Here is a 22,879-nt window from a genome sequence, read left to right as displayed (position 1 = left end):
TTGAAATTAGAACCTAATGCTTAGACTCTCATTTGAAATCAGAGGCTAACATTTGCATGTTAACACTAATAGAGAAAATATAAGCCTCTTCTCACTGACAAATGACAGTTTAAATTTCAGCAGGAATTTAAAAAAATAACAGGGCTCAGTTCCCAATTAACAAACTAAGCAGCTATTCACAGGCATTTATAAGCAGTGGATCAATAGCAAAGAGATGGTTATTTCTTCAAAAGAAGATTATGAGCACGGAATCTTAGCAAGTAATCAGAATTACAAAGATCTATTTCCATTTCAACAATGCATGAACACCTCACAAAATGCCTGCCTACCATAATTCTGGTATTCTGGGTAGGGACATACCACATCAAATTTGTTGAATGATTAAGAGGAGTCTTGACAAAATAATAAATTACTGAGGATTCCAGAGTAAACTTTCCTTCTCCTGATGTTACAAGGAATATTCAGATTACACTTGCACTTAAAGCATTTGATTCCTTAAGACAAATGATTTGCTAAGATCTATACCATAGTCTTTTCAAGCAGAATGAATAGGGTCTCTTTTTATCTTTAAATGTGTCCTCTGCTTTTCATTCTACCTTCTGCTTCTTTGCTTAACTAGGCATAATAGCAAGGCTGAATCCTGCTTGAAAGTATTTATGATCATGAACATTCTCAAAGCCTTGGGCCAAAAACCTAATTACTGCATTAACTTTTAAGAACAGTTCAAATTAACATTAGTTTACATGAGTATAATTACCCATGCATATTACTGTAGTGAAGCTGTAGTAAGAAATGCAGAATCACACTTGCTTATCTTCTAATCAAGTAGGCTTAAAGAAATCACAAGTTATTCTTCCCTCTCTTCCCACAGCAAATACTTACTTAAAGGCGACACACACTGTAGAGTTACAATTAAATGTACTAATTGTTTGAGTGAAAACACAAATGCTATGAAGGACTGGGAATCCCAGAGATGCCAGTTGAGCACAACTATTTAAAAAAAACACCAAAACAAAACAAAAAGCTAACAGCAAAACCTGTACCTTTTGGGCTTTTTTCTTTTTATGGTATCGTGGCAATGACTTCACTTTTTGCACACTGCAACGCACAAGTAACAACAGATCATTCAGACTGAACAGCTTATACACAAGGTTGCCATCCTGAGGTGCTTTATACTCTGAAGGGTCTTCTTCAAGCATCTGAAGTTCATTTGGCAGCTTTCCTATAGAAAACAAATAAAACAGAAAAAGACAAGCTTGCACACTCTTTATTATGAAGCTAATGAATTTTTTCTCTTGCTGTACATTTTTTTTATTATTTTTTTTAATAGGATCTGTTTTGTTTCCTAAAATTTTGGGTGAAAAGCCATCTCATTAGGCACAAGAAGTCACTTATGTATGAAAAATTTAAATTTGGAAAATGTCTGCTAAAATTTTTGAAAAGTATATTTTTAAATATTCCCACATATTTTATCCTAATCATTAGTTTTCTTATACAAACAGAGCTGTGAGACTCCATTCTTATACAAATGCGGTTCAAAGGCCAGGTTTCAAGCCACAGTGACTCAGCAAAACGACGACAAAAATTTTATTTACAATGAATGCCTCCTGAGAGCTGTCATCCATTTATCAGTTACTGAAACAACTCAAGCCTCAGGTTTTGATGGTAGCATAAGCCTCTGTTCCAAACCGAGTTTGTTTTAGCTTCAATGCTACCATATTCAAAAGAAACACTTAATTTCTTTAGATCTCAAAGTGCAGCTTTGAGGTAGGTTAACAAACATCCCTGCATCCCTTAGAGATATTTTAACAAAACTTTTAAAATAAACAAGAATAAACTCCAACCTGTTTAGTTATTGAAAATTTATCCAGTTTTGGTTTTTGTCCTGCAGATACATGGAAATATCAAAAACTACAACTACAAATAGGTATTACTGTAATGCTATGAATAAACACATTTAACATTAGAGTTTATGTGCACCTTTGAATAAACATATACTGCATGAGATACTATCATCCAAGTGACTGGAAATAATTTTCTGTTAGTGAAATATTTAACTTAGTTCTGGCTTGCTGAAAAAAAAAAGATATGCATAGAGGTTTATCAGCTTGCTACAGAACTTTCAGTTTGTAGAATTATTCTTTCTGTTCTTTCGCAGTCACACTTCAGCACCTTAGCGATATTGGTTTCACTACCTCTAGTTAAAAAAAAAAAAAAAATTATATTATCCAACACCTGAATTCCATACTCTGGCTTTTTAAGAGAAGGAGAAATAGAGTACCATGCTGCTCAGCCCTTCAAACTGAGGGAGGAGACATAGTCTTTTAGTGATTACTAAAATTCAGTTAAATCGATAAAAATGTAGGAAGGGATAACACAATTTCAATGAAAACAGAGTTAGTTGTGTTAGTTGTTTCCATTACAGATTAAGTAAATAATTAAGATTAACTCCTACGTGATCAAACGCACAGCTAGTCACACAATACCAGAGAAAGATGTTTTCCCACCAAAAGGCTCCGATTCATCGGAATTAAATATTTGAGAAAAAGAGTATCTGTCCTGATGCAACCCGCCCAACTTCCTATCAATTTACCTAACACAAAAAAGTGCTTTTAACTTCAGTTGTACAGAGCTCAGAAGCAACTCAGGCATGTGCGAAAAACCTCATGGTCCCTAGGAACTCCAAGACTTCTAGTTCTTGGTTGAGGTGGGTATAGTATAGGTCCAATCTCCAGCTAAATGCCTGAAAACTTGGAGAGGTGACTTGTACTGAGTTCTCATTAGTCTTCTGGAACAGATTGCTAGAAGCTAAGAAACAGCAACTGAACTGGGAGTCTCAGAACTTAGACACCCAAATGTCAAGTTTTCTTTCAAGTTTTAATTGCATAATTTGATTACATTTTTCTTCTTCAGAAAATGTAAAATAATTCCATTTTTGATTGACAAGAAACTATTTTTGCAGACTAGACTACTCAAATATTTGGATTTCTGAGGAAAAACAACTCATTTCACAGCCAAATGATTTCTTTTCCTTGCTTAAAAACCTTGCGTATAACAACTTTTTGTTTCTCTTAAGTAAAACAATATTTCACATCCACCTCTGCGGACAAACAGCTCCCAGAATGCTTCCTTATGTGTGCAAGACAGTAATTCTCACACAGAGAGGGTATTGTTAAAAAAAAAAAAAAATTAAGTAACATTTCTAAATAAATGTAACAGAGGCACTATTAGGACATTCTTCAGATAAAGGAGTTAAAAGGTTTTTCTGTTACATGTTGCTGAATATTTGAAATCTTATTCCTTACACAATGAACACAATTACTTACTCTTTGGCACTCCCTGAAAAAGCCAAGTCCAGGTATTCCTAGACGAGCTGTTGGGATTTGAGGCAGAGGCTGGCACAGTTTCTGTGCTGGAGGTCACCAGTGGTTTTGGAGATTGAGGCACATGGGCTGGCGTAACATTAGAATTATCACAGCTCACCACTGGCTGCTCGTGAGCTTTTTGGGAAGGCGACTTGAGAAGTTCAGTTTGCATTTTCAAAATCTGTCCAACAGGATCAAATTCTTTGGACAACTTTCTTGTAGGCTTTCTGGAGGCATTTTTTCCCTGATCCGTGACACCTGAGGAATCAGTCATGCTTGCTAATGGAATCCGGGTGGGGGAAGGTGATTTGGCAGTCTCTGCTGAAGTATGAGAAATAGCGTTTGGTACAGTTGCTTTGCAACAATCAGTGTTTTTACATTCTGTATCAATTATTAAACGCTCTTCATCTGTGTCACTACTGCATAAAGAAGTGTAAGTCTCATTTTTTTGTGCAGCATCAGATTCTTTCTTGTAATTAACAGCATTAGACTGAGTATTTAACTTTGTTTCATTGCCCGATACTTCTTTGGCCATGACATGCTGTGCTTTGTTGAGTCCTCCCTCCTCTGAATTAAAGCTTTTATGAGATGAATTTTCTTCAGGGCTGAAGCATAGAATGCCATCTAATGATGGAAGCTGCATGCTGGCACATGCTGAAACTCCCTGCTCAGAAATGGTGTTTTTCTCTTCTTCACCTCCACTGTTTATGGTGGATGCATTTTTTTTCCCCATTTTTAGGCCATGTGATAAAACTTTAGCAGTGTTACTAACTGTAGGAAAAGTACTTTCCATCTTAGAAGTTCTTGAGAGCTTGACAGTTGCTCCGAAAGTTTCCAGTTCCGTAACATCATCATCAAAGTCCATCCCTGTGTCATCTGGAAGAGGAATCTTCCTGTACTGGTACGTATCAGAAGACATCTTAACACAGGGAGGAAAAAATAATAATATGAAAAAACAAACAAACAAAAAAGAAACCAAGAAACAGAATGTGTTAATCACAAATGAGACATTGTCAAATTGAAAGGACAAAAAATGTTCTACTACCATATTTTGACTGTTGGGAGAGAGGGACAGTAATTGAAAAAAAAATTCCTGTGTTTAACATGGAATACGTTAAGTCCTAGGAGTTGAAAGGCCTTTCAAAAGAGAAATAAAGTTCATAAAACTTTTCTCACTTAAAAAAACTGATCAAAATACATTTTAATTAGGTAAACATTAAAGCTGATATGCCGATGTAATAGAAGCATTTAAAGGGACTAGACAGACATTGTGAAACACAGGGTCCGTAACTCAGCAATAGAAAAATTACCAACAGGAAACCTAAATTTTCCTTCATTATCACAGAAAAAGTAACTTCGGAACTATAACATAAGTTTTTGGTTTTGTTTGCTTGTTTTTAAGAAGAGGTGAAGCTACATACATCCCACTGAAACAGACTGTCCTCAGCTGGTTTGTCCATCAACACATCAGAAATTGAAACATAAGACGTTTTAGTTGCTAGGAAGTCCATTGGAATTTCATGGAAGATTTGGTTCCTCTCTCTTACTGTCATTTGCTTTCTCAGCAGGGGTGAATCAACATAAACCACTTTAGCTGGTTCGCTACCTTTTCAAGAACGGAAAGAGATCGAGTACATACTAAATGACAGGAAAAAGATTATTGTATAAAATAACTCTTTCAACTTCCAATTATGGTTAAATCCATTCCACATTCACACTAGAAGATATTAAAAACTATCCTCTTATTTATTAACAACAGAAAATAAAAGTATGTCCAGATACAGCACGAATTACTAGGATCCTGCAGCAGCAATACACACCACATTAACAATCGATCATATTTTAAATGCAATTCTAAATAGAGAATTTGTAAAATAAGAATTTAGGATTCGTCATTCCTTATACTGCATTAGATCATCAAACGTATTCTGTTTTCCAAAAAGATCTTTTTTCCTCCTTTGATGAGTCTCATTTTTTTTTTTTAAAGTCTCATTGTCCAAAAGCGATGGCTGCAGTTTATATTTCTTCTAATCAGTAACTATGTCCGGGCTTTGCTGCCCCACTCTTTTGTTTACACCTTAACACACTTACACATGAATCATTCGTAGATTCCTCCAAAAGTAACAGTGATACCTTGCCCAAAATTATACAGAAAGCAAAGGCACATGGTGAACATACTACCACTGTTTTAGAAAAAAAAATATCTGTGGATGAAAAATAACATTAATGCAAGAAGTGGGTTACAGGGAAGGTAGAAAACAAAGCACAGGAGAAACCCTTCAAGAAAGAGTATATATTGCTAACATATTCTGAATGCCCTTTAGGTGTTAACTTTGGATCTAAAAATTTAGAAAACTGTAAAGCTGTAAAAGGAGTCAGGCATATCTCTACAGATAAAATAATTTAATTTCATGTAGGAAAGTGTAAAATTTGTAAGATTTGCAGATATTTGACAGTTGATTTACTACTATCCAGAAGTCTGCTATACAAATCTGTGTGGAAACAATCCCACAAAATGGTAACAAGAGAGAAAATGTATATTTATATTACTGAAGGAGTGCTTGACAACTAAAGTATAACATTCAGATGAGTTAATCAGTTTATTCAAAACAGTTTTTGTTGTAAATAGGAAAAATGAACTCCATGGACATTAATTATTTATTCATTACTCTATGATGTAGATAGGTCCTTTTAATTCCAGAAAATATTTGCTTTGTTTTTTCATAAAACTTCAGAATTTCTCTTTTTTAGCTTATTGAAATCAGTTCACTAGATAATTTTAACAGCTTCATGCAGTTGTTTTCTTTCCAAGGAGGAGAGCTTACAGTTTAGAAAAGCAAAAGGACATTTGACTGTGGTTTTTTTTTTTTTTTTTCCCCTTCCCCCAAGTGGAAAATAGCTATATGTCCAAATTCAATGTTAATGGTGTTACCTCTAGAGGTTGATACTATTCTCAGTAACAAGGTGGAACAAGGTGTAGGAAACTAAGACATGACATTGCTATCAGCTTTCCTCCTTGAAAACTATAGCAATGGATTTTTTAAAGTTCATCTTTTACGATAACTTCGATTAAACTAAACATTTTTCTTTACAACACAAAGGTCACTAACTCCATACCAGACAACAGCTGAAAACTATTAACTTCAGACTTTTGCCCTTTAAGACGCGTGAACTAAAGTCAAATTTTATTACTTTGATTTATTCTTTAAATTAAAAAACATGGAAGTACTTAAACTATTTTCTTACAGCTGCATTCTAGAGTGCTTCTTCTTCAGAAAAGGTAAAAATCTGAGCTTATAGTTATAATTATGATTTTCATTAACGTTAGCTTCTTCCTTTTTAAAATAAAACCAAAATTAAACTATTCTATTATTGTGTGAACTAAACCAGACTACCTTCTACCTTCCTGCAGTTGGTTTTACTGGGTTTTCTAATTTCCTGTTCTTCAGTCAGCTCAAAAAGGATTATCAAAATATAGAAAGGTCTTCATGGACAAAAACGTAATTTTTATAACAAAAACATACTATACCTGCAACAGGGATCATCTTAATACAAACTGGAATTTCCCATTGTTCCTTGTAGTTCAGTCCATGATTATTCAGTAAAGTAAATAATGATTGATTACTTAAAACAACTTGAGGACAGTACTTCAAAGCAAGTTTTTCTGCATTTGAATCTGAACTAATATCCTAAACAGAAAAAAGTTAAACTTTTAAAGGTTTTGAAGAAAGACACACATAAATTTAAATTCATAAGAATAACCCCAAACCCAAACAAACATGTATTAACCCCCCCCCCCCCCCCCCCAAAAGCCCAAATACCACCACAGTGCCAGGATTCAGAATCAAATCAAAAAGTAAAAAATTCCCCTGAAAGCTTCTGGCTGAATCTTATGCATCCACCTTGCAGCATGAGAAAAATGTGTCTTCTTAACATCTATCTTTCAGTTCATTCCCATTAATTTGAATTACTAGGCTGAACAGGAATTTGGAGGATCATGAAATATGGGAGCGCATTGCAGAAGAAAAAAACCCAACAAAACCAGACTCACTCACACATACATTACAGATCTTACAAGTTAAGTAATAGCACAATAAAGACATCTAACATCAACGTATGGTTAAAACGGCACAGTTGTTTGAATACAGGTTACATATAAAGAATCTTAAAACAAATATAAAAACATGAAGAATACAAATTAGAATCAAAATGATAAAGTTATTAAACATTATGAGTACAGGTTTCCATGAAGCAAAGAGGCTGGGAATGCGCACGAGGTGGGAGGAGAACATCAAGGACAGATAACGGAAGCCCAGGAGCTCTGAGGGCCATGAGAGAAATAAGAAAACTCTAGCTATGTTCTTTTTTTCTGCCACCTGAGACATCTCTTGACGTATATATCATTCTCCTGTGTTACCTCTGCTACTTTCTTAAGCAAAAGAGTCTTTGCAGTCACACTGCCTCTGTTGAAAATTTGGTTTTTGATATGCGAACAAATTCCTTAAGTTAGTAGATAAGAAATTATCTGGAATAAACAGTCACAGCATGAAAAACTCATTGATTTTCTCCGTGGAAAAACACAAACAGAAACACTGGATATTTAACAGTAAGGTGGAATCGAATCTAAAAATTGTTCAACTCAGAAATGGAGTTTATGCTGTTTAGCAAAAAAAATTCTCAGGGTAAGCTAACCTAGTCGAAATTCTCAGGATAAACTAACCTAATCGACTTTCCAGATAACTAGACAGTCTAAAGTATTTCTTCTTACCCTCAGGACTTCTTTCTTAAATCAGAAGCCTTTACACCTATATGCATTCATATTTATGTACACACACACACACACACACACACAGAGGCCAGCTTAGAAATTGCAAAGCAAAGTTTAAAAGGAACAACGCTGTAATGAACAATTCTATCTAGATTTCACAGAGTGTTCCAATTTAAGGATCTCTCTACATGTTTCATTGCGAGAACAGAAGTAGTCCCTTCAAGAGGCACTAGGTTCAAAAGGTAATAACGCAACTTTTGAAGAGGGCAGTGTGATTGCTATAAATGAAATACTAAACAAGTAATGATACTGTGTATGTTCCTATGCTACAAGATGTGTAAGATTAGGAAAAAAATGAAGAAACTTAATGCTGCCACACAAAAAGGACCAAATTGCTCTTATCTACAAAATATGCCTTAAAAATGACAATAAAAAGGTTACTTACGTCATGCATAATAGAAGCTTTTTTTTCTGGAGTTATAATAGATGTAACAGTTTTATAATCTGTGGGCAGTTGAACAGGCACGGTAGGGAAATCTGTTTTACCACGTCTTGCTGTACCCTTAAAGAAATCAAGCAGTATCAGAAAATAGCTGTAACTGAAATCACACTGCCTCAACATTGCACTTCTTCTAATGAAAGATATTAAGAATTTATGCAGGTGCATTATAAAGTTAGTGTTATATTAAAAAAATATACTAGTAATGTAATATTTTTATTGCAAACATACAGTGAAGGGTGTTAACAGCCTTACTACCAAAATAATTTCATTAATGTTTTCATTATCAATTTTAATTTTAAATTATAACCCCTAACCCAAGCACTAAGTAATACTTGTAAAATACCTGAATCCTCGCATAACACAATTCAGATGTAATTCTACTTATTTGACAAAACACCAAAACAATACGTAGACTTAAGATATTACCATTACAAGAAGATTTTTTTCCAGCCTAAAGGTCAACTGTGTATGAAACTTTCCTCCCATAATACTCATGATCTCCTGGAGCGTGTAGAACTCAGGATACTTTTGCACATGTCCAATACAAGCACGTAATAATTCCTAACATAAAAAGAAAAAGTAGTTTATGCATTTGTATCTTCCATAAGAATTTCATTGAAAAAAGTTTTTTCTGCAGTTTCAAGTTGCATTTGCATATACTTTCTGTAGAGAACACAGATATATTTAGCAGATTACTGCTAACAGACGTTCAACTTTTCCAGTTAGAGATAGTATTTAAAAACTTAGAGATACCAGTACAACGATCACCGGTATCGGAACTGAAACACATTCTAAGTTCTCCTCAACCTTCCATATGCAAGGCTAACAATGTACGCACACAGACTCAGACCACTCATTAAAAAGAAAAAAGTTTAGGCCAGTTTGAACTGTGCTAAACCAGGTAATTATTTTCTTTTCAGTTGATTTATCTGGGCTTTTAGAGGGACTAGGATTTTTTTGTTACTACCTCATTTACACTAGGCCTAGGTAAAAGTCACAAAAGTAAAGTCAGGAAGATTCCATACGTGTTGAAACTTGCTTTCGTGTCAACTCTAGTTCCTAAAATACCTTTTTCTGACATCTGAATTATGTATTTAAGACATTTTAGGTTTTACTTAGTAACTAGAATGAGTTATTTCTGTAAGTATTGTTTAAAACTAAGTATGTGCCTCCGTTTCATTTTTAACTCAGGACATCAACTTAGCTATAAATAAGGCTTCAAGTCTGGAGACACATTTTGTGACCAGACGACAAGATCACTTTGAAAAATTGACACAAGTGTAAGATATAAAGTTACAAAGCCAATTCCAATTTTCAGAGAAAAAGCAAGATTTTTGTCCTCATATGTGACCAAACTACGTGTTCATGGGAGAACAAATTTATTCCATGCTTTTTCATGCACAAGATAAAGCGTTATGGTGAAACAGAATAAATCCTTCTGAATTTAACTAAACACTCTACTCTCTAGTAAACAAATTTATTTTTCTGTTTTATTCTGTAAAAGAAAGTGATGTGGCACTTATTAGGAAAGACTGAAATTTTAACAAAAAGTATGTAAGTAGGCCATTTCAATTAAGGTAATACATTATGAGGAAAACAAGCAAGAGGACGTAAACCTACTGATGGGAAAGCTTAACAAACCTGTATTGGCGAATTCTTTACCCAAAATGTGCTATTAAATCAAGAATGACATATAAAGTTGCATTCATGTTTGATTTTAGAATCGTCAAAGGGGATATTTAACACAACATGAACTTGCAAATGATTATGATTAAAGCCTGAGTAATGTCTGATTAAAGTGACTGTGTAACATGCAACTGTGGAGGAAAGCTTAACATTCTGTCCAGTAGTTTATACTTAGGAGCAGTTTGTTAATGTAAATGTACACTTAAAATGTAATTTCTCCCTTTCCAAATATAAAGATGTCATTTACTTAATTGATAACTAAATCTTTGTACAGTATTGTATTCAATGACCTCACTTATATTGTATCTTATTGGCTACAACAAACTGCGGGCCAAGCCATGCTGCACAGCATAAGGCAAATGGTGACTTCTCCTGTCTCATCCCAACATGGAATCAGCAGAAGTTCAAGGAACATCAAATCCTGCGAGCAGTGCCTATGTGTCTTATTCACAATTCCAATATGATTATTTGAGTAGGAATTAAACACAGTATTGGTAATTACCTCAGTATAATGCAGTGCATCTTCAGAGATGGCATCATAATCTTGGGCGCAGCTTTTTGCAGCGTTTTGGGCAAATTTCATAAATTCTGCAATTTCATTGTTTACTACTTCTTTCATTTGCTGTGAGAAAGGAAAAAAAAAATCTATTTTTTTAAGACAGAATGGAATCCCATAGGCTAGGTATGTAACCAGCAAAATTTCCAGAGACGTAGTATAGGTGATGGTATAAGGGAGGACACAGATTCCACGTGCTGCTCAATTTGGCAAGTCTTTCCATATGTTCAGAGTTTCACTTAAGTAAAAATTTTTTTTGCAAGGCCCTTTTCCTTAAAAAACATCCCAAAACAACAAAACACCACCCCGCCAACAAACAGCAAGCTTCCTTTGATCGTACATTGGTGGTTTATAAAAAAAGAAAGGTTACGAGACATTGTTGGAGCAAGTTTACGTGACAGGGCAACAAAGATATCTGAGCTCTGACTTCATATATAAGTAACAACAATGCAGCAGGTACTGATTTGCCTGGGAATTACATTCCTATTGTTACAGCATAAAATAAAGGAATTAGCATTAATAAGGAAGCATGGGAAACCAAATGCAATGGCTCAAAAACATTTGCTGATTAATTACTTACACAGGATTCAACTAAAATGATACTTCCAACCAACATGAGACATAGCCTTTCACTATTTAAACAACATTGCTGAGCCTAAGCAGCAAGGGTGGACTTGTGCCTTTCTACTCCCATAAGCACTGATGTGGCAGGCATAGAAGGTCAATGCACAGGTCCCCTCACATGCTAATGAAGAAAGTTCCCATTACAGGGTGCTGTCAAGATCACATCAAAATATATCCATCTCCCAACATTATACACAACCGCTACATGCCATTATGAAATGCTAAAATCACAGTAAGGTCAACCCTTAAACTTCCTTCCCCTAAAAAAATGTGAGTTTTTTTTACGGGTGGGTGGGTGTTTGATCAGCTATCAAAGATCTACACTTACCATCAGTTGTTTAGACTACTACTAAAAAAGAAAAAACACAGAACAAAACAAAAAACCACAAAACTCCCACCACTTTCAATGAAATAACCAAGTACACTTTCAATTTATATTAAAAATGTTATCCTGAATACTTTAAACCTTTATTACCATCCATAACACTCTGTCAAAAGCAAATTATGACAAATTGAATTTGAAAAAGTATTGTGACATTTTCCTTAACTCTTTATAACAAAAAAATGGTATGATTCCTTCTGTGATGTTCATATGTACATATATGCACACTTACCAGATACGTGAATAATTCTCTTTGACTTGCCACATTAAGTTGAAAATGGTTTATTTTTTTTGAGTACTTAGTCATCAAATGTAAATATGTTTTCTGTTCCTTCTCAGTCAGACAAGAGGTAAATGGGTAGGGGAGTCTAGGTTCTGGAAAAGGATGATCATCAGTTGTGCTTTTAGCCTCCACCTCAACTGGACCTGCAGCCTGTATGCTACAAGTCTGTCTGTTTTCTGAAGAGTTTGCCAATGCCTCCACATTTTTCTTTGCCTCTCTGAAAGAAAAGTAATAAATGAAAGAACTTACACTTTTCACATAAATATTAATATTTGTCAGAATTAATAAAAGCAGTTATGCAAGCCTAAACTTTAAATCCAGCAAAATGCACTGTGAGATACTGTACTATTCCAGTTCCCAGTCTACATCATAGGAATTTTCTTATTCTGAAATTTCACCTGAACAATCAGACTAACCCTTAGTACCAACAGCAAGTCTGCCACGAATTTAAAGATGAAAAAAAATTTTTTTTAACAAAATGGTGTATATATTAGTCTGTATGCTCAATATTGAGGTGACAAGCTAAATATGAAATTCTGATTCTTTTTCCTGGGAAGACCCATGATTAATGAAAAGATAGAGTATCAACATTTTGGCATTCACTTATGGCTGGTGTTCAGAAACAGTTTGCACCCAGAAACATCTAACTTAGGAGTCAAAGTTGTGACAGTAAGGGAGAAAACTAGAAAAAGCCTTTCTTTCATTGTAAAAGAAGTAAATTAAAACTACTTCATTGTAACAATAGAAATTCCAGATTTCAATGAAGAAATCCCTAAAAACAGAGCACACGATTCAAGAGTTTCATTTTCTACTCTAAACAATGCTGAAATCAGTTGCCAAAAATAATATTGGGCTAAGGCAAGGGGCATAGCTGCCCTAACAACAACAAAGAAGTAACATTATAAAGCCAGTTCTTAAAACAACTCCAGTATATGAAGGTCATCTTAGCCCTGCTCTATTTAAAATAACTGTTCTTAAGAGAGAAAATATTTAAGGTTAACAAAATGAACATTAACTGCTGATCTTGGAAAAAGCATATTTTTAAGATACAATTTCAGCAGTAGAAAACACCTCAAGTGTTATTCAAACCCAGCAGTATCACGTCCACAGTTCTTAACAATACTTCACAGCTGTCTCTCTGAATATGAGAATGTGTCCATCCTCATGGCACAAACTGGCAAATTTAATTAAGCTGCAGCAGCGACAAGATGCTGACTCAGATATGCCAATGTAGGAACATCAAGAAATTCTAGCAGCTTAAATTGGCTATATTCAGCACTGAATGAAATGGCAGCACATCAAGATCATTTCAGTATGCAGTGCTGTCACAGTCTTCATCAGGGTGCAAACCAAAATAATCTGACAGAGCTTTTCTGTCCATATTTACAGCATTATACTTTATTTGAGCTGATGGCTTAAATTTTTCCCCTTCATTTTATCAGCAACCTGCCTTCACAGTTTCTACGGTGAGAGAACACACACTTCAGTAAATATCTATCAGAAACCCCAATATATACAAATTGACAAATTTTCTCCAGCTTTTACTTTCACATTAACCCCAACAGGTTCTCTTCTTCTTGACTACGGCCACACAACCCAGTTCCACCTATTTCTGAATTTTTCTGGTTGCAGCCTCTCTTCTGGCTATAAAGCCACTTCTATCATACACAACTGAACACAATCCCACTCTTGAGTGCAGTCATGTTTACTCCAGAAACCCTTTTTCTATATCATCTAAAGGAAGAACCCTACAGTAATATCCAGTGCACCCAGTAGCAAGCTGCGAGGGCTGTGCTCAGCTCTGCCAGTTCAAGGAAAGTTGCTCCAACAGAGATGAACCAGAAAAACCTTCTCTAGCTAAAGATGTGGGATATAAGGAGTCATGTGATGTAGACAGGTATTCCCCTCAAATGCGTGTTCTCAGTGTCAGTTCATAAAAATACAGCAATTCCCCTTTAGAACAAATTATTTCTCCACATGCTGAACTCCCCACTTAGAGCACAGTAGCTACCTTGGTCTCCTATCACATTCTTTGTGGTGTTAATGTTCATCCACCATGAGACTCTTGCCACTTGTACCTCCCTACCTACTTAATGACTTCTTAAAAAAAAAATAGCCTAAATACAGTCCTACAACTTTTGAAACCCAGCAGCGTAAGCTATGCTTTTCACTATGTGAAACAAATGTTGATTCTACTTCCTCAACTTAAGAAAACAAAGACATCAAAACTACACAAACAATGCTATCTGGAATACCTGTGTTGACATAATTTCATTTGTCATTCTTCAGCTAACACTCTATACAGTTTCTTAACTACTAAAGCAATTAATTGCAACTCCACTGAACCTGAGACATTGTTGGATCTATGTAAACAGTGTTGGCTACTTCCAAAAGATACAAGAAAAAGGATTTCAATGTACACTATCATCAGCCTTCTACGAAGTGAGAAGACATAGACAGATAGTAAAACATTAGTTCCTAAAAACAATTAGGTCTGGTTCATGGGTTACAGAATGCTTACCATGACCAGTTAAGAGTGTGGGTCAAGCTTCATCCCTCTTTGGTATATAAGAGAAGTAAAAAAACAACAACAAAATCACCACCCCCAAAAAATAACCCAAACCCTACCCCAAAACCGCCAAAATACCACCCCACCCCACAAAAGACAAGAAAGACCATAGGTCCTAACCTACACTCCTCCTGCTTTCTGAGGTTTCACAACAGGTAAAGCACAGACCAACTGCTGGACCAACGAGTCGGTAACAAACCCTTGCACAGCAGATAACATGCAGCTTTCCCCCAAACAGGGTATGTATCAATAGGATGATGACAAACAGCACAAAATTATAACATAACTGAATATACCTGTTTGATAAATGCCATAGTTCAGAGAGGCTCGGAGCCAATGAATATTTGTCATAAATTTCGTGTGAGAAGAATACTTCACTGCCATTTTTTGGTGAAATATCCCTAGTGATAAAAAAAAAAACCAAACCAAAAAAAACACAAAACCAAAACAAGAACATTGCAATACACAAAAAATTAAAGGCCATATCTGCCCCTGAGAAACAAAGAACAGTATTATTTATTGAAAAAAGAGGCTATCTATGCAGTGTTTCCACATTCCCTCTTTCTGGAAGTTACATATATACTGTCTAATTCCCTACTGTTTTCAATAGTAAAAATACATGTGTTCTCCACAGCCCAAAAAAGAACAATTTCATTAATACAGTATATAAATTCTAGGTATAGTGAGAGAAATTCTAATGGGAGTTACATGCTTTCAGATGTACAATAATCAAAACCAAACATTGGGTTGAATTTGCTGGAATTTTGAGAAAAATACAACAATTTTGTTTTTAATTTTGCAGGAGAGAGATATTTTCTCTTTTACACAGACGTTACCTTCTGAACTTTTTTTTTCTTATAGCCCTTCCAGTGTACAGGGTTTATACAACGCCAATCTTCCCTAACTGTTTTGAAAGGCATAAGGAAAGATTGATTTCTGTTTGCCTCACAAATAAACTAATTCAAAACCAACTCACCTCTCTAAGCTTAAAAAGCCGAATTACTTCTCTGTAGGGCTTTTCGTATTAAAAACAAGAATAACGTCACTGCCCCAAATCCATATCGTGGATGTGCATTACTTAACGGTTCCTTATTTCTCAACACACACAAACTCAGCCGCTATCCCCCCCTCCGGCAAAGCGCGCGCACTCCTCCCCTCCTCCACAGAGAGACCGACGGAACACGGCACCGCCCGCCCTCAGCGACGGGGCGGCGCCAGGCGGGCGCGGGAACCCAGGCCCGCCCCGCTCCCCCCGGCCGCACGCGGGCCCCCGCCCCGCGGCGGGCAGGGCGGCGCGTTGTGGCGTCGGCAGGGCAGCGCGGGGCGAGGGGACATCTTGCCGCCCCCCGCTCTACAGACGCGCCCTGCTGCGTTAGGGGGAGAGGGGGAACTGTACTCACCAGGTCAGCAGCTGCTCTATGGCCGCCATTTTGGCGAGCCCCTCGAGGAAGCGCATTCGCCGGTTCCTCGTCTCTCTGCCGCGTGCGCCTGACTCACGGCATTGGCCAATCAGCGTAGCAGCGTGCCCGGCGCGCGGGATCAGGTGTTCTGAGCCAGCCAATGGCAACGCGGGGTCGAGCAGCTGCCGGCAGCGCCGCGGCGGCCATGTTGTGGCAGGCGGCGCGGCTGCAGGGTGCGGGTGAGGGCGCGGAGGCTGCGCCGCGGCCCAGGCTCGTGCCAGCGCCGGCCCCGTCCCGCCTCGCCGGGAGCTGACGTGTGCCTAAAGCCTCTCCGCGCTGTGCGCTCCGCTCCGACTCCACGTTTTTAATTCGCTACGGTGTGGCCCTGACTAGGTGTTGGGCGCCTCGAGCGGCAGTTCTCACCCTGGGTGTGCAGAGGTGGCTGGGCTGGGCTCTGCCGGGCGGCTCGTCCCTGAGCGGGGGGGTTGGGGCCGTGTGTGAGAGGGCTGAGGGGACCCGCCGAGGTTGCTGCATTTATCAAATTCCCTCCTCTCCTGGGCTTCCAGTTTCCCTGGCTCACTTGTTAACGTGGGCAGAGTCATAAAACCTTCTTCCTGATCATCAGGCTTCCCAATGTGGTAAAATGTGGAAATCAAATATTCTCAGTACCTGTAGGTCTAGGTGATGGAAGCTCATCTGCTTGTGTTATAGGAAAGGTGATCCCCTTCACAGCTCTACAGATGGAGAAATGAAGAGGGAAGTGAAGATTGTAGCATGAAGCAATAAAAGTGTTCACAGCACCTAGTCCTGTAACTAAAATTCTGGGCACTATACACAAATATATAAAAATACTGAGATGATTAAGAATGACATCCAAACGCACCAATGAAGGAATCTCTTTAGGTTGCTTACAGATCAGTTTTAAGGACATTGTTTGATTTTAATTCTGCCCTTTTTTTGGTTTGTGTATCTCAGAGAAGCAGAAAGGTTTCTATCTCCCTACTAGATCCACCCAGAGCCCAGTCCTGGAGGTAGCCTTGTAAGGAGTAATCTTACTTCAAAACCCAGGTATGGTAACAGTTATGTAGCCAAATGATCAGAAGATGTATCTCAGATTGTGAATGTGGCAGGTTGAATCCTACTTCAGTCTGCATCTCTCCAAAACCTGCAGTGTCCATTTGTTTTTTTTTTAAATGGTGTTATTTCCTACATGTGATCTTTCTACTTCCATGAGATAAACATGAACATCAGGAAACACTTTCTCACTGTGAGAGTGAACGAGCACTGGCACAGGTTGCCCAGGGAGGTTGTAGAGTCACAATCCTTGGAGACAGTCAAAAGCTGGACATTGTCCTGGGCAAGCAACTGTAGGTGGCCCTGCTTGTGACCCTTGGAGGTGCCCACCAGCCTCAACCATTCTGTCATTCTGTGAAATAGCCCGGGGTCAAAAACACCACCTGCTAACCAACAGTTTAGCTTTCCTTATGGGTGGGCATGGGAGTCCTCGATTTGTCTCCCACCTCAGAAAAATTCCTGCATTTTATATTGAACATATATAGTTGTTTATATAGTTCCCTAACCTGTATCTTGGTGGATAGGAACTCTCCTGTGAGTGGAAAGACTAGGCAGGATTCATGTCCTCAGTATGAGAAAATTAAATCTGGATTTTCAATGTCTCAAAGACTGCTTTAGTCATGGAGCTGCTGTAGAACAAATGGCACTACTTAGTGCTAAGGTTCTAAGAAAGTGATCACTTCCACTACTTCTCTTTGTGGACTTGATTTGTGGGTGAAGGCTGCTTCCAGATATAGTGCTTCAAAGATGAGTGCTAAAACCTGAACTGTTAAAGGTCTGTCAAGACTGAGACATTTCTGGGTAGGTGCAGAAGTAGAATTTTACATGCCTCAACTCTTAAGACCCAAGTGTGCTGCTGACATTCAGGTGCTCCCAGAGTTAGCACAGCAGAGGGGAGTTGCAACTTTGAATTTTGATGCCTACATTGTATTAAAACCTCAGTTTTGATACCCAGATCCTCATTTAGGTCTAGCCTGAAGTGGTATTTCCAAAGTCACTGGGAAGGCCTTAAGCCAGATTTCTTGTATCTTGCACTTGATGCAGTGAACTGTGATTTCAAACAAGACGACACCTTCAAGGAGAGGGAAGCTAGATTAATCCACATTCATTCTGAGGAGGTTTAAAGCTCTTGTTGGCCAAAAGGGGAGCTTAAAAGGTGCTTGGGAGTTATCTTGTTTCCCCACTGCCAAACATAACTTGATGTATGGCCTAAACAGCTCTGATACATGTGCTTGGAAGCGCAGCCTAATTTTGTAATGGTGCATTCCTTAAGGAATAAATGTAATAAGCCATGGTTCAGAAAAACAAACAAGATACTACTGACAAAAAATTAAGACCGATTTTTCCATTAGAAGCTGAAGTTTTATTACAGGATAACAGTACATAAAGCACATCTAAAATCGATGTGTTCAATGCACTTAATAAAGGTAATGTAATATTAAAGGTACAGTTTCTAAGTACAATATAACAACATTCATATTAGAATGAAAATCGGAGTATTTAAAAGACAACATTAAATCTCTTATTTTTACAGTCATATTTACAAAATGAATCAAAATACTTTTTTCGGGACTGAGTAAAATAACAAACTTGAATATAAGCAGGCTATCATAAGAGTGAGTTGGAAAGGTCCATGAAAGTGAAAAGTTAAGTGATTGGGTAAAGATCATTAGCAAAGGTTTAGTACAATACCACTTTAGTATCCCTCTTGATGGCTTACTTTTACTGTGGCTAGAAAAGGAATTTATACATACTGTACACATAACAGCGTATATTTACATGTACAGTATAATTGCATTTAAACTCGTGTATTTACAGAAATTTGAGCATATCACTCAACGAGGTTTTTGAAGTCTATGTGCTTAATCTTCAAACTGATGTATATTTGTAATCAGCATTTATTCTGGTCTTGTTACGTTGAACATTTAGTAAACAGGGAGAATATAGGTTAACCAAATGGTTTTCCATAAATATATCAAACTATTAAAATTAAAACAACAGGGAAAACATGTTCCTAGCATTATGGATAGGTTAGTACATACAAATTTAAGAGCAAGTCCTCTTCTCTTTGAAAATATCAAAAGGTGACTTAAATCAACAAGGGAAAATAAAATTGTCATGGCTTATATTTAAATAAGATTGTAGCTTCAAGAGGTTTTTATATGTCCTGATAGTGTTTGCAATTAAACATTCCACTTAAGAAAATATACCCACGGTGCAGTAAAATTTGTATTTATTTTTAGGACAACAGTATGTTTGCTGTTTAAAAAAAATTATTTATATATATATATATTCCTTGGATTGAGGGTATAAAAGCAGTGCATGGAAGCCAAGAATCATGGCTTTAAAATTCACTACCTTCTATTATCAAAAAGTGCAGTAAACAGAAACATTGTATTTAATAAATTGCTCAAAAATCTTTGCTAAAGATCTTATAAATTCAGTAATATTACAGAAAAATTCTAATAAATATTTAAAAGGTTAATTACCTCCTTAGTTAGATATTTGATATCCATCAGTTTTTAAGAATTAACAGGAAAACAATATCTAGAATGAAAGGAACAGGGCATAGGAATACTTTTAAGGGTACACGACTACGTAAATTAAGGTATACATGAAAAATAAAAACAAAACCCCCAGACCTGACAAAACGTTGCAAATTCCACTTCTTAATTAACTTTAGTTGCTAATGGCTGTCCTTGGATACGTATGCATGATTTCTAAAGCACATCCAAGGACTGAATTTAGCCATCCATCTATCACGGAAGATTTACAGAAAATTCCTATTTACAGTAACTGGAGTTAAGTGTGTAGGCATGGCCTAGTAACATCCGCAGTTTGAGCGTGTACAGATCCTATTTAAAGTGAAGAGGGAGGAAGGCACCCAGCAGAATAACATCTATAAATATCAGATGCAATGACAGGCTAGAACTCTCCCAACAAGCCAAATAACTACCTCCCTCTCAGACAGACAGCATATTGTAATTACTTTATACTGGCAGATTAGATGTTTTTCTTTTTTCTGATACAGTACAGGCAGACTGTTTTAGTAACCAAAAGGATAACAAGCTGGACAGAACATTTTTAATAACGTTAATAATGTTAATAATGTAGAAAAAAAATCTACATTTGATATCAAGTATCCGTACCGGTGAAGTAATTTTCTCCTTATTAAATATACTATAGAATAATTTATATAATGATGCTATGCATTTAAAGAGAAAACCATGTCCCAAATCTTGTACTCTGATACAGGTACTTGTTGGGCATATGTTGGTGTATATATATATATACACAAATATATATATATTTATATATAGTTATACTCAGTGAAATTAACAAGACCCAAAGGTGGTATTGTCTAGGAATAAAAGGGGTTTGTTTGCTTTTGTTCACAAAAGTAACTTATCTAGCACCACACATCAGAAAAACACAAAAATAGCACGCTCTAGTTCTAAACAGCTATGTCTAAAATAGATTATATAGTAAAACAGATATTATACAGCATAATGTGGTATTTGATAAACAGATAAATATTTGCACTGTGTAGGCTGTTTATAGTATAACTTTATCTATACAGAATGAAAGCAAAAAGTTAACTGTATAGAGGTGAGCAGAACAACATTAAATATTATGACTCCAAAGCAGAGACAAAGTTAGAGAGTTGAAAGAATAGAGCAAGATAAAATGTTTACAGGCCATTACAAGTCCTTAAATTAGTAGTAAAATAAGGAATCAGTTGCTCAAGTTTAAGAAAGCAGTAAACAAGAGATTGCATTTACATGCAGATGTCTAAAACTTGTATTTCTTTTAAATCTATGCACAAAAAGTCATTTGTTTTTATTGCTTAACATTCAGTTATGGCTAGAGTATTTTTAACCTTTTTTTTTGTACTTTGGAAACAAGAATATTGTTAAAGGTGCCATAAAAATGGACAACATTGAAAACAGTTTGCAAATAAACCACCTAACACTGCAGTTCTTTATACATTTTAAAAAGCCTTGTCTGGGGTTTGTCATATGTTAAATATATTTAATCTGGGAAAATACATTGTAGCTTGAAGCCTCCCATTGGCCCAAACATCCAATACAAAAACACATCTCCAGAAAAGGAGCAGGCAGACAGTACAGTTACATATAAAGAAGCAGCCAGTTAATGTCCTAATAGGTCGATTATTCACCACTGTTCTGTAACTTGTTTCTAAACAATGTAGAAATGAGGAACATTTTGGATTTAGACAGGTGTACAGTACGTATGCCTTTTTGTGAAATAAAATTCACTGTATTGCTTATGAATTCTCTGCATTAGATATAGATAGCATTACAGATTGCAAGTTCCTGTAAAGTTTGTGCATCTACATTAAGACTTTGTGGGGTAATTTAGGGTAGTGTTTCTCAAAGGAAAGTCACAACCATCTGAAAGTTGCCAAAGTGTTTAGCTTATTATCAAAACACTGTCAGGCAAACATAGCTCGGTTCTCCTGGCTGCAGAGGAGCTCACTGGCCAGGGAACTGGTCCCGTTCGCTGGATGCAGCTCTGCCCTCTCAGCGTGGGAGGGGGTGGGAGAGCTGGCTCTTGGCTCCAAGCATTTGCAGTAGCCATGGCGTTACTAAGTACTAGCAGCAGCTCAGTTCCTTCAGTTAGGAAACGCCGCCAGTAATTACAGCTGGTTCGCACTCCCTGCCCCAGAAAAAGTAAGTTAATTCCAACACAGACAGCCCTATGAAGAAATATAGCCCAGAGGGATTGTGCTTTCGGAAAGCTTGAGAAACACTGATTTATAGAAAAACAAGTATACAAAGGACATATGAACACCAAAAACATGCAGACGTTAACAAAAAGGTGTGATGTGACACATCAAGTTGAACAACTTGATTGTGAAATTCAGCTTGAAGAAGTAATGAGATAATGAGGGAAGACACACAAGTGAATATTGTGGCAGAAGAAACGAACGTGTGAGTATTGATCTGAAGCCTTTATCATGTTTTGTTTCTTATTTGGATAGCCTACTTATTGCTATAAAGTTATTGCTATATTCTACCAATGATAAAGGCAAAAAAAAAAAAGGTAAACAGCAACATTACATATGAAAAAGGTAGAATACAGCTTTTATTTTGATGTTAAAATTCTATTTAGTACCTGAATAAAGTTCCAAAGATAGGCTGTATATTATCCTAAATGTTACGTATTTTCCCCCTCAAGTCCAGTGACTTAGCATTATTTAGCGAGCTATTATCACAGTACTAGGATTAAAGCACATACTGCAATGATTTTTAAATAAATACTCATTTAAATTTTAAAACTTTTCTCTTTGTTGTTGTATTTGGTATCCATATGCATTTGCCCTCATTTCCACCGAATGATTTACTGACAGGAATATTTAAGCATAAAGAAAATAGGAGGCTAATATTCAAATATATTCATGGATGAAACTTTTAAAGTAATAAATATTATTATTAATAATGAAAAAATAATTCTAATAGTTATATTTCTCCAGCTAAGGAAAATAAAGATGTTTCTTCTGTGCAATCTAAATCAGCTAGCACAGGTAAAATTTCATATACTGAATACTCAAGAGAAAATTGCTTATTATTTTTGGATATTGGATAGTAAATGCTGTTTCTGACATTTATATTAATAAGTTTATCTACACTGGGGAGTTTAGGAATG

General features: G+C 36.5%; 1 protein-coding gene across 7 annotated transcripts in view; it reads right to left on the bottom strand.

The window, feature by feature from the left end:
- Positions 1-16,218, bottom strand: part of ICE2 (interactor of little elongation complex ELL subunit 2) — a 41,201-nt gene extending 24,983 nt beyond the window's left edge. For all 7 annotated transcript variants that reach the window (XR_011048949.1, XR_011048952.1, XR_011048950.1 and 4 more), the window contains exons 1-10: positions 16,136-16,218; positions 15,032-15,136; positions 12,116-12,383; positions 10,824-10,943; positions 9,062-9,196; positions 8,579-8,695; positions 6,895-7,054; positions 4,787-4,971; positions 3,327-4,284; positions 1,044-1,222 (exon numbers count right to left, since the gene is read on the bottom strand). Coding sequence is in view for 3 of the 7 variants with exons in the window: in XM_068410124.1 (XP_068266225.1) it covers positions 1,044-1,222; positions 3,327-4,284; positions 4,787-4,971; positions 6,895-7,054; positions 8,579-8,695; positions 9,062-9,196; positions 10,824-10,943; positions 12,116-12,383; positions 15,032-15,136; positions 16,136-16,191 (2,283 nt within the window). In the remaining 4 variants the exon portion in view is untranslated. The remainder of the gene's footprint in view (positions 1-1,043; positions 1,223-3,326; positions 4,285-4,786; positions 4,972-6,894; positions 7,055-8,578; positions 8,696-9,061; positions 9,197-10,823; positions 10,944-12,115; positions 12,384-15,031; positions 15,137-16,135) is intronic.
- Between the last annotated feature and the right edge of the window lie 6,661 nt (positions 16,219-22,879).

Source organism: Nyctibius grandis, chromosome 11 (assembly GCF_013368605.1).
Source record: "Nyctibius grandis isolate bNycGra1 chromosome 11, bNycGra1.pri, whole genome shotgun sequence".
NCBI classification, from domain to species: domain Eukaryota; kingdom Metazoa; phylum Chordata; class Aves; order Nyctibiiformes; family Nyctibiidae; genus Nyctibius; species Nyctibius grandis.
This window is presented reverse-complemented; position numbering and strand designations above follow the sequence as displayed.